The 16817-nt window shown below is 40.0% G+C and overlaps 1 protein-coding gene across 6 annotated transcripts in view; it reads right to left on the bottom strand.

Annotated features, from left to right (window-relative positions):
- Positions 1–7046, bottom strand: part of IL5RA (interleukin 5 receptor subunit alpha) — a 40258-nt gene extending 33212 nt beyond the window's left edge. For 2 of the 6 annotated variants that reach the window (XM_069562556.1, XM_069562558.1), the window contains exons 1-3: positions 6730–6827; positions 5340–5483; positions 1304–1388 (exon numbers count right to left, since the gene is read on the bottom strand). In XM_069562556.1, the coding sequence (XP_069418657.1) occupies positions 1304–1388; positions 5340–5378 (124 nt within the window). In that variant the 5' untranslated portion in view covers positions 5379–5483; positions 6730–6827. Of the gene's footprint in view, positions 1–1303; positions 1389–5339; positions 5488–6729 lie in introns of all 6 variants that reach the window. The other 4 variants (XM_069562554.1, XM_069562557.1, XM_069562555.1 and 1 more) reach the window with 4 other exon arrangements.
- Positions 7047–16817: the final 9771 nt, after the last annotated feature.

Raw genomic sequence — 16817 nt, 5'->3', positions numbered from 1 at the left:
AGTGTCTTCAAAATCAAAGCTTTCGTTTAAATTACAAAATCAATGCCTGTTCTTAGAAATCTTGGGAAGCACAGATGACAAAAAAAAAAAAAAAGAAGAAAATACAGCCACAGTTTTATCACTGAGTGGCATTAACATGTAATACATTTATTGTCTTTTTTTCTTGAGCATACATTTATACAGCTTTTAAAATTTTTGCTAAAGTTGGGCTTCCCTGGTGTCTCAGATGGTAGAGAGTCTGCCTGCAGTTCAGCAGCTGCTACTGCTGCTAAGTTGCTTCAGTCGTGTCTGACTCTGTGCGACCCCATAGACGGCAGCCCACCAGGCTCCCCCGTCCCTGGGATTCTCCAGGCAAGAACACTGGAGTGGCTTGCCATTGCCTTCTCTGGCTGTGCAGAAGACCCGGGTTCAATCCCTGGATCTGGAAGATCCCCTGGAGAAGGCAATGGCAACCCGCTCCTGTATGGGTTTCCTATCTTGTGTGGAAAATCCCATGGACAGAGGAACCTGGTCAGCTGCAGTCCATGGGGTCGCAAAAAGTCGGACATGACTGAGTGAGTTTACCCCTTTCGCTTATAGTATTGTACAATTATGAAACCTTTGATGAATTTACTCGTCAGCACATTTCCACTGACATTTAAGATTGAATAGCTTTCCACGACTCTGCCTCCACACCTGCTGCATACAGACTTCTGGGGCTCTGTCTGTACTTCACCGACCATTATGGTGGCCACTGGCCACATGTGGCTATTTAAATAAAATCAGAGTTCACTGTCTTAGTTACATGAGCCATATACCCAGTGCTCGATAGTCAAGTATCAGCGGACAGTGCAGATACGAGAACATAGTCATTATTGCAGTAGGTTCTCTTAGTGCTAGTGGGGGACTCATGTGATGGGTTGTTTTTTTTTCCTTAAACCCACTGATAACAAGTTCCTGAACCAAACATAGTGGAAGCTTCTTATTCTTTGGTTCTGAGAACTTTGAGAGGACTTTGAACTATATGCTTGTCTGGGAAGGTGTCCAGATATGTCCACCAGCTGCAGCTTTATTCTGAGTGCCCGCTTACCCACACTTGGAATACGATTTCCCACTGCAACATAAAATATCCACTTCAGCCAACTTTGCTTTCTTAAAATATAGTTATGTTTCAAGAACCGATATTCTGATAAGAATAAATGTTCCATCCCTTTTTTAAAAAATCATGATTTCCTAATTGAGTCTTATTTAGGAGAAAGTAATACTATGCTTTTTTGTAATGTACTTATTTTTTGAATTATTGGATTTAATAGGTGGTGCTTACATTTTTTACCAGGAAGGAAGTCTGCCTGCAGTATTACCGCCGCCCCCAAAAGAATCAGTAGTTCAGGTGCCATGATGAGCACATCCTGCGGAAAACAGAAAGACAAAAATCCAGATGGCCGCCTGTTGCCATTTCTCAGAAAAGCTGGTAGCTCCTTTCTAAAGAAAAGTATAGTCATTTGGCCATTTAACAGACATTTATGAACTTTATGTGTTAGAAATACAAATATGAACAAATCTTGGATTTTGCCTTGCCAACGTGGATCCATAATCTGAGAGACAGAATCAAGTATAAATCAATCATTGCAACTACAGCTTCAAGACTGCTCTAGTAAAGACGTGTGTAAGGAGCAAAGAGACTTCTGAATGGAGTCCTAAAGGGTATACTAGAGTTCTTACACACACGCAAGTGAGGAAAGGCGTCCACGGTGGCACATGGAGCCAAGCGAAGCCAGAAGAGAGGAAAGAAAGTAGAAGAAGGTTGATACTCCGTGAGAGATCACAGCAGACGGTTGCACAGTAGAAGACAGTTAATCAAATTTAATATAAATATCATTACCAGTTTCACTAATAAGAATTTACATATGAGCATGACATGTCCAGCATGACAAGGAACTTAAATCTAAAATAACGTTTACGTGGGAAGAAGACGCTTTGTATCACAAACCTGGAATAAGTGTTTAGTACTTCAGATTTCAGGGAGGCAGAATTTTTTGATGAACCCAGGAAGAAATAGGCCATTAAAGGGAATGAAAACATAGTTATAGGCCTGAAGAAAATAAAACTGATATTTCTGTTTAAGTAAAAAAAATAAACACAATAAATCTAAAGTAGACATATTAGCATAACTCAAGTGTGGCTGTCTGAGAAAAGTGGTTAGATTGTTTCAGGAAAATTTTTTTTCACATGTGAAAGAAAAGATCTCTTGTTGAGAATTGTAGATTAGACATCTTGAATGTTTCCTTTGAAAATTTCGGAAGACATTTTTCATATGAACTTGACAAAAATAACATTCCGCCTGCTAAGTTTTGTCCTCCCCCACACCAGATGATGAGGGTGTGTAGTTATCCAATTTACAATGGTGAAAAGATGGCTAAAAAACATAGACCCAGTCTCAGATCTCCCTCCAACTGTAAAACGCACATTCTGCACTTACTTAAGTGACACAATTTTTAATTTAAAATTTTATTTAAGTGATGTGATATTTTTCAAACATAATTCTGGTAGAACCACAGAGGGTAGGCGTTGGCTACATGGATGCATTCAGGAAGAACCAAAAACCACACTTTCTTCACTTTTACTACTTACTAATGAAATTAGTAAAATGTCACAGCAGGAAGACATTAACAGCATACAAATCAATTAATTTCTTTTTCAGATAAACTCAAGTACTGCTAATCAGAGTTATGCCACTTTTAAAAAATGTTTTATTTTGTATTGAGATATAGCTGATTACCAGTGTTGTGATAGTTTCCGGTGCGCAGTGAAGGGACTCAGACATACGTATACATGTGCCCATTCTCTCCCAAACTCCCCTCCTATCCAAGCTACCACATAACATTGAGCAGAGTTCTCTCTGCAGGTCCTTGTTGGTTTTCCATTTTGGGTATAGCAGTGTGTACATGTCCATCCCAAACTCCCTGTCTCTTTCCCCCACCCTTCCCACCATCCTCCTGTAACCATAAGTTGGTTCTGTTAAGTCTGTGAGTCGCTTTTTATTTTGTAAGTTCATTTGTATCATTACTTTTTAGTTCCACATATAAGAGATGTCATACAACATTCCTCTTTGCGTCCAGAGTTACGCCCCTTTTGATAAGAATCATCCTGTTCCTTTCTCTGATTTTACACCATGTAGAAAAAGAATTTTTAAAACAACAGGAACGATAAAAACAGCTGTTCTAAAGTTTTTAAAGGTTTCAGTAAGTGAGAATGTTAAGGATTTAAAGGCATGCCTTGGTAATTAACTAAGCCTAAGAAGCAAAGATAGGAACTCCTTAGAGACGTCCCTTGTGGTACAATGGTTAAGATGCCGTGCTTCCACTGCAGGGGCGGGCATCGGTTTGATCCCTGGCTGGAAATTAAGATCTCATGTGCTATGCAGTATGGCCAAAAAAAAGAAAAAAGTGAAAAAAAATCCGTAACAGACAACAGCAAAAATAGCTTCCTCTTCAAGTTTAGAAGGCAATGTCTTTGAAATTTCAGTATTTCCGGAAATTATATCACACGTGTTCTAAGTTTTCACTAATCATTATTACTAGGAGGAATTCTCAGTCAGAAAAAAGTGCAAAATTGATTTTCCCCAAGTGAGTTTTACTGACTGGCAAAGTAAGTGGTATGTTAGAACAGTACTTGTAAAAATAATAAATTGCAATTAAATTATTGAAGTGATAAACTATCACATGCCTCAATGTGGAGATAATTGAATATATCACATAACCAAGCAGTCTGCCCTAGAATTTTTTATGTGTTCTGATTTTATAGGTGATGAAAACAGAATTGTTTTTCAAATTTGACCAAAAATTTGTGATGATCAATTTATTGGCCATAAAACCACCATGCACTTTTTTTTTTCACATTTTACTTTGATATTCTGTGTTTAAAAGGATGATAACTTTGAATAAAAGAAGTTGTCCTATAGACAACACAAAATACTCAACTAGGAGTCCAAATATTACCAAGAATAACCATTTTTTTTTGTGAGCCAGATAAATTCAATAAAAGCCTCGGTATTACTGAAGGTTCAGCAGGTGACCCTGTATTTTTCTATAATTCTGTTTGCCCTGCTCATTCCCTGAAAGCACCTTCAGCCTTTGCTCATGTCTTCTTAATATTTCTGGTCCGTGGCAGAGCAGTCACTCCTACTGGAAAACGAACTTGAATCTTTTGGGGTCATCTCTTTAATTCAGTGATATACTGTTGCATAGATGTCAGCTGGGTAATATTTTGTTGTACAGTAGTTTCACTGCATTAAAATTTATAGAAATAACTTGTTTGGAATAACTTGTTATCCATTCTTCTCATGGATACTAATTAAAATCCAGCAGAAAACCATTAAATTTTTAAAGTAGATTCAAATTCAGAATGAAGCAAACATGGGTTGCCTACCTATTAATACCATTATCAGAAACGCATGCCCAGTCTCTTAGAAAGACCACGGGCTACCTGTTCCTGTCATATTTCATTGGGTTGATCTAAAATTCCTCGAGTGCTGTCTGAGAATCTGGCGTCTGGTAGGTGTTATATTCTTTGAAATTTGGGAGTAAACAGGAGCACCATCACTCACAGTACAGAAGTTTCTAGAAAGCAGGGTAAAGTCCTGACAATTATAGATGAATTTCCCCAGTGTTCCTGAGAATTGGTCAAATTCTACTGAAGTTCAGACTTACGTTTTCCCCACTCTCTTTCCAGATTATTTTGCTGCCCAGGATGTTTGTTTTATAACCAAAGTTGTATTTACCCTTTTTAAAGAAACTTTTTGAGTCAGCTGTGGTGACAACTAATTAAAACTCAACTTCAGTGCACAGAAATTGAAAAGCAACTGAGAGGATTCATGGTCCGTTAAACCCTTAAAAGTAGAGTTTACTTTTTACTTCCTTTTTTTTTTCCTGTACAGTGTAATCAGCAATAAAACGTATCTCTTGGGAGATGAAGAATAAATAAATAAACCAAGGTGTGAAATGCAAATGACATGTTTAGTTAGGTACGTTACATTGCCCTGGAGTGAAAAATTGTGCATAGTCCTAAAAGTATGAGTCATTAGGAGCATATATAAGGCATGCAAACTTTTTTCTGCTTTACTACAGGACTTCTGATTAATTTTCTGAAATAGTCCTTAAATACAACTCAGCGATTCAAACTGTTGCCACAGTCATAAAGCCTTGTTAGCCAAGGTGGAAATGGTGCTGCCACCCTGAGTATTTGGGAAATGCTGGCAGAAAGAGTTTGCTGCCCAAATCTCCTAATGGTTCAGTGTCTTTCAGCTAATTGCACTTGGCGCCATGCCATCCCACGTCCACACTTCCCCATCCCAGGCATACCTGTCTCCTTTGGCCACTCCTCTCGTTTCTGATGACCATCCACGCTCAGTAGCCAACAGCCAGGGCCGCCTCCATGCTGTCAGTACCCGTGGCTGCAGCCGCACACCCAGCTCAGCTTCAGGCCCGGGCAGATGCTGCATATGCCTGGCTCCACACAAAATAAAGGCAAATTAATGCACAGCCCTTAGCAAGTCGAGCTCTGCAGGGAAAAACCTAGCAGAGGGACAAGTTAGACTAGAGCACGGCAGGCAGGGAGCACGTAGCAAACCTGGGCTGTCTAGGGGAGATGTGATACTCTTGGTACCTTGCCTAAAAATTTCCCCAAGCAGCATTTCAAGTAATGGAAACAAATGAGGTGATTTGATATCCCAAACTTTATTATGTTTGAAATGCAAACAGTTCACAAACAGCTACATACATTAACATGTTTTTCAGGAACTGTGAAAGAAGGCATACCCTTTCACAAGAAATATTAGAAATTGTACTGGGTAATTCAATTTTTGACCTGATGATTCATTAAATTGGGTATCAAATACATTAATCAATATGGCTATAAAAAGTCACTTTTCATGTGTTAATGAGTTGTAGGCTCATAGAGTATTAAGAGAACCTGATTTTTCTTTCCACGTCTTCCTTTCTCTCTTTTTTTTTTCATTCCATCCATTTCTTCTGTATATATGGAAACATGTTTACACTGATTGGGGTGAATATTTAATAAAATAATGAACCTGAAACCGGGTGAGATATTTCAGCAAATTTTTGGAGATTTTATATACAATCAAACAATTTTTTTTTTTTCAAAATCCCAGAACCCTCAAAAGAAACAGAAAGCAGAATGCCTTCAGTTAAAGCCAGGGCAGCCATCTCCTCCTTTTGTTTCTGCATTTGTAACTTTCTTATTAATTCAGACTTCCTCATCAAGTTATTTTATCCTGTACCCTATTTTTTAAACTCATATATTTCCCCAGAAAACTTAGCAGAGTCTGTGTTCTCATTTTAATCTCGGAAGTATCTGCAACAGCGGGTAACAAGCGTCTTAAACAAGAATCAGCAAAAAACGTAGCTTTTAGTCCAGTGTGACTCACCTTCACACGGACTACACACCTCAGTTACTTAGCCCAACACAAAGGAATAGAATATTACACCCAGAGTGGATGTGACTGGCCTGATAGCATGTCTATAGTAACGTTATTAGTTCCATTCCTGCTAATAATAGAGTTCTACGGGGTTTTGTTTTCCCCATTTCTTCATGTAAAAGTTTGCCATATATTTACAAGTCATTTTCTCACTTTTTCTATTCCCCAGCTGCCCCCACCCCTGCCATGTAATGAAATTATTAGGAGGTGGAGCCCAGGGTGGTATTAGAGAGAAAAAAGAGGCATCTGCTCACTCAGAGATGAATCAGTTCTGGATCCCCACTTACAGAGAAGTGCAGTGGCCTGGCCATCAGAAGCTGCTTGCAGGGCACTGAAAATGAACCTTATCTCTGAACACTTTTGACTTAGAGGCAGATCTTCACTGTTTCATCATCGCAGCTGTAATGGTTACAAACTCACAGCCAGTTCCCTTGACGATGGGAGGGCAGCAGGGCTCCTCTAAGCGACTACCAAGGAGCATTTGTGAGCAGGTAGTTCTGGACGAGCCTTAACCCTGTAACGAAACTCCTGAGGACTAGACTGCTGCTGAGTGAAGGCCCTCTCTTTTCCTGATAGCCACTATCTGATAACTGTCTCATCTGCATTCTCACTATCTTTCTAGATGCTTTGCTCTATTCAGGAGTTTCAGTGAACACTGGCTCCTGGGTAGCAAGGGAATAAATTTTTCCTGGGCACTTCCCAGAATGTCTGTTTTCTTCATGTGCTTCGTTCAGCTGGAGGATTTTTTGTGCCATTGTCACACAGTACCAGACACGTGATTTAACAGAAAAATGGGGAATCTACCGCTCCCTACAAGCTGAGCAGCAGTTTTCAGTTTTCAGAGGTTCCTTAACCCTTCTCTGCTGTGTTAGCAGGGCCTGTGCCCTCAGATAGATGGGTATGTGCTGGGGCGGGGCAGAGGAGGGAGATGCAGTTTCTGGTGTCACGAGTTGCTGGCCTTGGCAAGTCTGGACCTCCCTGCACATGGGGACAGTGGCCGTGTTTTTCTGTGCACACCCAAGACCTGCTGTCTCTGATCTTCCGGTTCCCAGTACAGTACCTAGCTGGTCTCTCCTCAGTACCTTCAATTTAAGTAAACCTAGTTGGGTTCTCCTGTCCTTTGTTCCATTTCTGTCTAGGGAATTTCCAGGCGAGTGGCTTGCAAAACCGACTGTTAAAAATATGTTTCCCAGGGTTTGAATAGATGAAAATGCCACTTAACGTTATTAAGTGCCTGAGGCAAGTGGAGGTCTTTCCCTTTGAAAGGATATCTCCAGGCTTAGCCCATGGCGGTGAGTGACAAGCAGCCCCTGAGAAGTGGGAACAGAGGGGCCCGGGTTCCCACATAACTGATGTGAGAGAGGCAATGGCCAGGTGAGATGAGAGGTTCAGTTTACAAGATGAAAAATGACAGGCACCCCAGTGAGACTTCCTGCAAGTCAGTGAATGTCTTCTGCAAGGACAGCCACTGGGGCTCCCAAAGTAATCATTTTAGCAGTTGCCAAGAAAGAACCAGATCAGTTGTTATTAGATGATCTGAAAAAACATGATTTTCCCTGGGGAAAGGAAAAGTTGAACTGGGAACTGAGAGAGATCCATTTATTTGCTAAGATGGACCCAGAGAAGTTTAGCTACAGTATCAGCTGTCTGACCTACTTTTCAGAGTCCTGCGTCTAATTTTAGTTGCAGCATGTTTGTCATCCTCGAAACCTTAAAACTAGTTACTAACCATTGTGAGGACAATAATTTCTGGCCAGAAAGGCTGTTTTAACATTTTCTATGTTTCTTACATGCATTTATTCAAGAAATATTTATTAAATTCATCTATGCAACATGCCAAAAGCTGTTACAGATACAGAGAACATCAGACCTGGCTCTTACCCTGGATACCATCTTTCTAGGTATATGACACTTTATCAATATTAAAAACCCAAAGAAATAAGCTTGCATTTTGTTCCCATGCCCTATTTCCAAATAAACCCAAGGAAAATAAGAGGCACAGCTTTGCACAGTGTATTTTTTGTGGCAAGAACAGTCTTCTTTAGAATAAACTGAGAATGTCCAAAGATAGTATAACGGAACACTTTGGAAGAATTCACATAAATGGTTTTTCAAAAAGTGAAACAAAAATTGGCCTGTGTTTATTTATTTATTTGTTGCTGTTTAGTTTTAATTGGAGGATAATTGCTTTACAGTGTTGTGTTGGTTTCTGCCATACAACAACATGAATCAGCCATAGATGTGCCTATGTCCCTTCCTTCTTGACCTGCATTTCTTAAGAAGCAAAATAATCCAGGCTTAGCCAGAGTATAGTTGAAAATGTGAATAGTAATGCCATGGAAATTAGGATTATGTGGTTCTTCCTTGAACCCTTCTTAAAGGCACTTGCTAAAGATTTTGCCTGTAGGAATCCGTTCTGTGGAAAATGTGAAATACAGACCAAGATTCATATGAGAGAGGGGAGGTAAACACAGTGCATTATACTTTGACTTCAAATAGTAAAAGTAGTGTGGAAGTGGTTAAGAGAAATTTATAATTTTTGCAAGGTTGAAATAGGTTGATAATAAAAGGAGTGTTTATCAAGAACTGTTAAACACAGGGTACTATGGAAAAATGCTAAATTAAAACAACAGGAGTGCAAACATATATATACACACACATATGTGTGTGTATGTATGTATACATACTTTTTTTTTCATAATCTCATATTCTATAAAAGACCAAAATGAGAGGCATGGTTATCTCTAAGTGGTAGGTGTTTTAGTTAGCTATTGCTGTAGAGCAGCCAACCATAAACACCATAGTGGGAAACAGTGATGACCATTTATTTCTTGCCCAAGCTTCGGAGTTTTGTCCAGGGTCTGGCTAAACTTGGCTGGATTCCAGATCACGGAGTGGGTTCAGGTTTATTCCAAGCATCTGTTGTTCACTTGAAACCAGTGGATACACAAGGTGTATTCTTCTCATGTGATCCCAAAAGTGCAAGAAAGTAAGACGAACTGGACACGAGCACCTAAAGTGTCCGCCTGTGTCACGCTCACTGACATCCCAAGAGTCAGGCCAAACTGCGTGGCCAGGCCCTGAGTCAAACGGCCCACACCCAGAGAACACTCCCCCACCTTGGTAAGACCAGGGTGTGCACGTTTATAACCACAAGAGAGGAGTGAGAATTGGAACCAGTAGCTTCTTCTACTGAAGTGGGACTGATCTTTCCTTTGCATTTCTTTTTCTAAAATATTTGTTGTCGGTTTAATTTATTTGGCTGTGCTGGATCTTTGCTGTGCAACTTGGAATCTTCAGTCTTTAGTTGTGGCATGCAGAATCTTTTAGTTGAAGCCAGTGGGATCTTTACTTGGGGTATACAAGTTCTTAGTTTTGACATGTAGGATCTAGTTCCTTGACCAGGGATCGAACACAGGCCTCCTGCATTGGGAGCTTGGAGTCTTAGCCACTGGACCACCAAGGAGGTCCTTTAATTTCTTCTTATGTTTCTATTTATGCAAATGTTTACACAGATTACACAAATGGAATAGTTTTGTTTTTTTTTTTTTTTTAGAGAAATAGAGATCAATGGAATAGAATTGAGAGTCCAGAAATAAGCCCTCACATTTATGGTCAACTGATTTTTTGACACAGGAGGCAAGATAATTCAGTGGAGGAAAAAAAAAAAATTCACTGTTCAATAAATAATGCAGAAACATATGCAAAAGAATTGTATTCAACCCTTATACCTCACAGCATATACAAAAATTAACTCCACATGGATGGATGTAGAGATTATTGCACTAAATTAATGACATACTATGACATACTATGTCAGACAGAGAAAGACAATGTCATATGATATCACTTGTGTATGGAATCTAAAAAAAAATACAAATGATCGTAATTACAAAACAGAAATAAACTTAAAGACATAGAAAACAAACTTATGGCTACCAAAGAGGAAGGGAAGGAGGGATAAATTAAGAGTTTAGGATAAAGAGATAAATAGGAAGGTCCTACTATGTAGCACAGGGAACTATATTCAGTATCTTGTAATAACCTATAATGGAAAAGAATCTGAGAAGTAATGTATATGCTTACTTTGCTGTATAGCAGAAACTAACATACACACACACATATATATATATGTAATACATATATTTACCTACACACACACACATATATGTACGTACACATACCCAAATCAAAGCAGATACCAAAAGCCAATATGCACGTGAACGACTGCCTGACATCATTATCGCAAATGAAAACCACAGTGAAATACCTCTTCACACCCACTGGGATGGCTAAAATGAAAAAGAAAGGCAGTAGTATTGGTGAGGATGTGGAGAAGTTGGAACCCTCAGAGACTGTCGGTGGGAATGTAAAATGGTGCAATCACTTTGAAAAAGAGTCTAGTGGTTTCTCAAAAATGTTAAACACAGAGTTCCTGTATGACCCAGCAATTCCAGTCTTTGGCAAATACCCAAGAGAACTGAAAACAGACACACAGAAGTGTCTACATGACTGTTCATAGCAGTATTATTCATCACAGCCAAAAAGTGAAACAACAGAAGATATCCATCAGTGGATGAATGGATTGAGAATCTCTGGAATGGAATGTTGCTGCTGCTGCTGCTGCTGCTGCGTCGCTTCAGTCGTGTCCGACTTTGTGCTACCCCATAGACAGCAGCCCACCAGGCTCCCCCATCCCTGGGATTCTCCAAGCAAGAACACTGGAGTGGGGTGCCATTGCCTTCTCCGAATGGAATGTTATGAAACCTTAAAAAGGAATAACGTTCTTAGCCATGGTACAACATGGATGAGTCGTGATAACATAAAGCTAAGTGAAAAAAACCAGTCCGCAAAACTGACTTTGTATAGTTCCACTTATATTAAACATTTAGAATAGGCAAATCTATGGGAATAGAAAGTGGGTTAGTGGCTTCCTAGGGCTGGATGGTGAGAATTTGGGCAAAATGGTAAGTGATTGCTAATGGGTTTGAGTTTTCTGTTTTATTTAACATTATTTTTGATTGGAGTATAGTTGTATTACACTGTTGTGTTAGTTTCTACCGTGCAGCAAGATGAATCAGTCATATGTATATACATATCCTCTCCTTTTGGATCGCCTTCCCATTCATGCATGTCACCATAGATAATTTCGTAGGGTTCCCTGAGCTATACACTATGTTCTCATTAATTGTCTATTTTCTCCATAGTTTCAGCAGTGTATAAATGTCAATCCCACTCTCTCAGTTCCTCCCACCTGCTTCCACTTTCCCCTGTAACTGTTCTCTCCTGCTGTTTGAGGGTTCTTTTGAGGTAATGAACGTGATGAAATGTTCCAATATTGATTATATTGATGATTGCCAATTCAGTGACTATACTAAAAGCAGTAGGTATATTTTATGACATGTGAATTATGTCTCAGTAAAGCTGCTATTTAAAAAAAAATAAATGAACCAACAATTTAAATAGTATCCCAGGTATTAATTGAACAATCCCAGTATAAGATCAGTCAGTTTACAGTCTATGCCGCTGTGCTTAGTTGCTCAGTTGTGTCCGACTCTTCACGATCCCACGAACTGCACCTCTGCCAGGCACCTCTGTCTGTGAGGATTCTCCAGGCAAAAATACTAGAGTGGGTTGCCACTTAGGATCTTCCCAACCCAGGGTTTGAACCCAGGTTTCCCGTATTGCAGGCAAATTCTTTACCAGCTGAGCCAGCAGGGAAGCCCCTTACTGTCTATAGCTAAAATTAAAAGCATGTGTTTATTCAGCAAGGAGTCTGAATAACTTAAGCTTTTTCATTTCTTTACTCAGTGATCAGTTTTATTTTACTAATTTATTGTTTCCAGTTTTACTGAGATATAATTGACATATAACAGTATAAGTTGAAAGTAAACAACGCAATCATTAAGTGTAAGTATATAGTGCAAAAAGATTTTGCAGGGACCAGTTCTTTGCTCTCAAAGCCAGATACAGGAAATTAACTAGAGTGTAAAAAAACTAACTAAAAGTTAAACTTACTTCGTTAATGTAAATCAGCGTTCCATTTTAGCCTAGACGGAACCTCCTTTGTGCTTAAGACTGTCAATTGCTTTATATACACTGTCATACAATAACCCATAAACTTATTTTATATGTGAGTAAACTGAGGCTTAAAGACCTTACTTAGCAGAGCTTCTTTATAATGTTTTCCAAAGCCATTTTTCCCAGGATGGCAGAAATTTATAATTGATAGTTATCTTAAAAGAAACAGTAAAATACATACTTAACTGGGGGTAAATATTTTATTGAATGTTGGCAGGCGGGGAAGGTCCGAAGGGAAGATTCCCCTTGAGAAACTTTTAATTATTTGAGGTTGTCTGAACTCCTATGGGAAAACCTGTCTCTGACTCTCCTCTCTTCTAAGTGTGTGTTTAAGTGCTGCATTTACGTGCCAATTTTATTTTTGTAGAGTATTACATCTGTGTTTCTACAACTAGATGCGAGGACAGGTCTTTATTTTATCTGGCTTGGTTTTATCAGAATCCATTAGGGTAAGCAGTGTTAAGGGAAGAAGAAGAGGTGGTTGGTGTTATTACAGCAGGGAATTCCAGATGAATTCCTATGAAGATAAGAAATACAGTGTAGAATATCAGAAGGAACCTGGTTTAGATCCCTCTTGGTTCTCATCCGAGGCTATTGATAAGTTGGAATTTTGAAGGTGATTATTCTCAGTCTTTCGGGCTTCCCTGATAGCTTAGTTCTTTGGAAGGAATGACGCTAAAGCTGAAACTCCAGTACTTTGGCCACCTCATGCGAAGAGTTGACTCATTGGAAAAGACTCTGATGCTGGGAGGGATTGGGGACAGGAGGAGAAGGGGACGACAGAGGATGAGATGGCTGGATGGCATCACCAACTCGATGGACATGAGTTTGAGTGAACTCCGGGAGTTGGTAACGGACAGGGAGGCCTGGCGTGCTGCAATTTATGGGGTTGCAAAGAGCTGGACACGACTGAGCAACTGAACTGAACTGATAGCTCAGTTGGTAAAGAATCCACCTGCAATGCGGAAGACCTGGGTTTGATCCCTGGGTTGGGAACATCCCCTGGAGAAGGGAAAGGCTACCCACTCCAGTATTCTGGCCTAGAGAATTCCATGGACTGTATAGTCCATGGGGTGGCAAAGAGTCAGACACGACTGACTTTCACTTCACATTCTCAGTCTTTACCCTTGGGCCTCTGTTCTTTTAACTATTACCAAAGTCCCATCTTTTAAAATGAATGACCCAGTATGAAATTTCAGAACAGCTAAAATTGATTTGTCTATTTACTCACCTCTTTTAAATGTAAAATAAAATTGTGTTTGTGTGTAAAATCCCCCAGCACCAATGAAAATCGCAATTCTACATTTGCTGAGAAATATCTTTATTTGTCCTCCGGGAGATCTTAAACTTTAGCTGGCTTCTATTAAACTTTTATGAGAACAAAATGAGTGAATGACTTTTTCTTCAAACAGGTACTTTTTGTTGTTTCAAAGAAAGAACGCATACTTGAAACAGAAAGTGTTCTTTTAAACAAATTACTCAAAAACAAAAAAGTAAAAATATGAGGGAGAGGTTTGGGTAAGATAATCACTACCACCCCAAAGTAGCAGAATATTAAAACTTTGTCATCATTATCTGACTTTGTCTAAATATTGCTTCAGATATCTCCCCAAGGAGGTCTAGTCTGCTATCATTATAAATTCATATTTTTATGTGAATTCTTAGTCTCCCTTCTCTGTTCTAATATAAAATGCAAATGCTCCTGGGAGCTGTGATCTGTTTAGGAAGGCTTTTGCTAAAAGGTCCTGGCAGGGGAAATAACAGAACCGTGATCTGAAGGGCCTCATGGTGCCATTTAATAGTTCTGCCTCCGTTCAACCTTGTGTTTTTACTTGAAATCAAACCACCTGCCTAAAATCCAGAAAAGGAAGAAAAAAGGGGGGCGGGGAATATATTCAACATTGAGGTCCGTGCAACGAATGTCACATGTTGACCAGTCAGTTGTTTCCTAACGTAATAATCCCTGGGTTTCCTGTGTCTTCCCATGTGGGCTTGCAGTAGGCTGATACATGGTCCCCTGAAGATGTGGGCTTGCACACATGTGGGCTTGCAGTAGGCTGATACATGGTCCCCTGAAGATGTCCCAAGCCTACCTCCCAGAGCCCATCAGTGCACCACCTTACATGGCAGATAAGAGTAGGGTGAGGGTATTTTGATAGGAAAATGATCCTGGGATATCCAGGGGGCCCAGTGTCATCACAGGGCTTTTGTACAGTGGCAGGAGGCTGAGAGAGGAAAGACTATATTATGCTGGTGTGCTGTAAAGATGGAGGGAGGGCACTGCTAGCAGTTGGAATTATTATTATTCCAGGTGTCTCCAGAAGGAATTTAGCCCTGTGCACCCATTTTATACTTCCGACCTCTAGAACCATGAGATAATAAATTTATGCATCAGGCCCTTCCTGCCATTCTCCATGTTGCTGCAAGACCCACCACGTGGAAACACAAATGGGGCTATAAAAAGCCCAATGGAGAAAACCCTTAATTTCTTTTATTATCTTTAAAAAGAAACCCAAACGTCCTGTGAAGTGCCCAGCCTTGTGCTGGACCTGGTCCCTGTCTGTTTCTCCAGGGTTATTGGAAGACAAGGGCAGTTTCCAAGTCAGATGTCTGGGTTTGCCTTCCGCTTGTGCCACTTACCACCTGTGTGACCTTGGCCAAATTAACCTCTCTGTGCTTCAGTGTCCTCACTGGCTGTTTGTAAAGGTTGATTTATTAATACAATGCCTGACACTGTCTAAGCACAATATAAATCGTTAGATGAACTTATTATTGTGAGTATTCACAAATGTCATTGGCTCATAGAAGACACTAAACAAACATTGGGTTGGATGGATGGACGAATGAAGGAAAGAAAATAGTATTACATTCACAACTGCTGTTTATTGTTGTTCAGTTGCTCAGTTGTGTCCAACTCTGCCACCCCGTGGACTGCAGCACGTCAGGCTTCCCTGTCCTTCACCATCTCCAGAGCTTGCTCAAACTCATGCCCATTGAGTTGGTGATGCCATCCAACCATCTGTTCCTCTGTCATCCTCTTCTCTTCCTGCCTCAGCCTTTCCCAGCATCAGGATCTTCTCCAGTGAGTCAGCTTTTGGCATCAGGTGGCCAAACTGTTGGAGCTTCAACTTAAGTATCAGTCCTTCCAATGACTATTCAGGACTGGTATCCTTTAAGGTGGACTGGTTGGATCTCCTTGCTGTCCAAGGGACTCTCAAGAGTCTTCTCCAACACTGCAGTTCAAAAGCATCAATTCTTCGGTGCTCAGCTTTCTTTATAGTCCAACTCTCACATCCATACATGACTACTGGAAAAACCATAGCTTTGACTATATGGGCCTTTGTCAGCAAAGTAATGTCTCTGCTTTTTAATACACTGTCTAGGTTCATCATAGCTTTTCTTCCAAGGAGCCAGGTGTCTTTTAATTTCATTGCTGCAGTCACCATCTGCAGTGATTTCGGAGCCCAAGAAAATAAATTCTGGCACTGTTGCCATTGTTTCCCCATCTATTTGCCATGAAGTGATGGTACCAGATGCCATGATCTTTGTTTTTTGACTGTTGAGTTTTAAGCCAGCTTTTTCACTCTCCTCTTTTACCGTCATCAAGAGACTCTTTAGTTCCTCTTCACTTTGTGCCATAAGTGTGGTGTCATCTGCATATCTGAGGTTATTGATATTTCTCCCTGCAATCTTGATTGCAGCTTGAGCTTCATCCAGCCCAGCATTTCTCATGATGTACTCTGCATATAAGTTAAATAGCAGGGTGACAATATACAGCCTTGACATACTCCTTTCCCAACAAATTCTCTTGCTTTTTCTGTGATCCAGTGGATGTTGGCAGTTTGATCTCTAGTTCCTCTGACTTTTCTAAAACCATCTTGAACATCTGGAAATTCATGGTTCATGTATTGGGGAAGCCTGGCTTGGAGAATTTTGAGCATTACTTTACTAGCATGTGAGATTTACTAGCGGAATGCAAACTAGTGTGTGCAATTATGCAGTAGTTTGAACATTCTTTGGCATTGCCTTTCTTTGGGATTGGAATGAATACTGACCTTTTCCAGTCCTATGGCCACTGCTGAGTTCTCCAAATTTGCTGGCATATTGAGTGCAGCACTTTAACAACATCATCTTTCAGGATTTGAAATAACTCAGTTGGAATTCCATCACCTGCTATACATATGTGATTGCTTCTTTCTCTAGTTTGCAGAAATGAATCTCTAGTTTCAGAAGAGAACACAATCATAACTTAGATGAGTGA

Source organism: Ovis canadensis, chromosome 19 (assembly GCF_042477335.2).
Source record: "Ovis canadensis isolate MfBH-ARS-UI-01 breed Bighorn chromosome 19, ARS-UI_OviCan_v2, whole genome shotgun sequence".
NCBI lineage: Eukaryota > Metazoa > Chordata > Mammalia > Artiodactyla > Bovidae > Ovis > Ovis canadensis.
The sequence above is the reverse complement of the archived record's forward strand: the minus strand, read 5'-3'. Positions and strand labels throughout refer to the sequence as shown.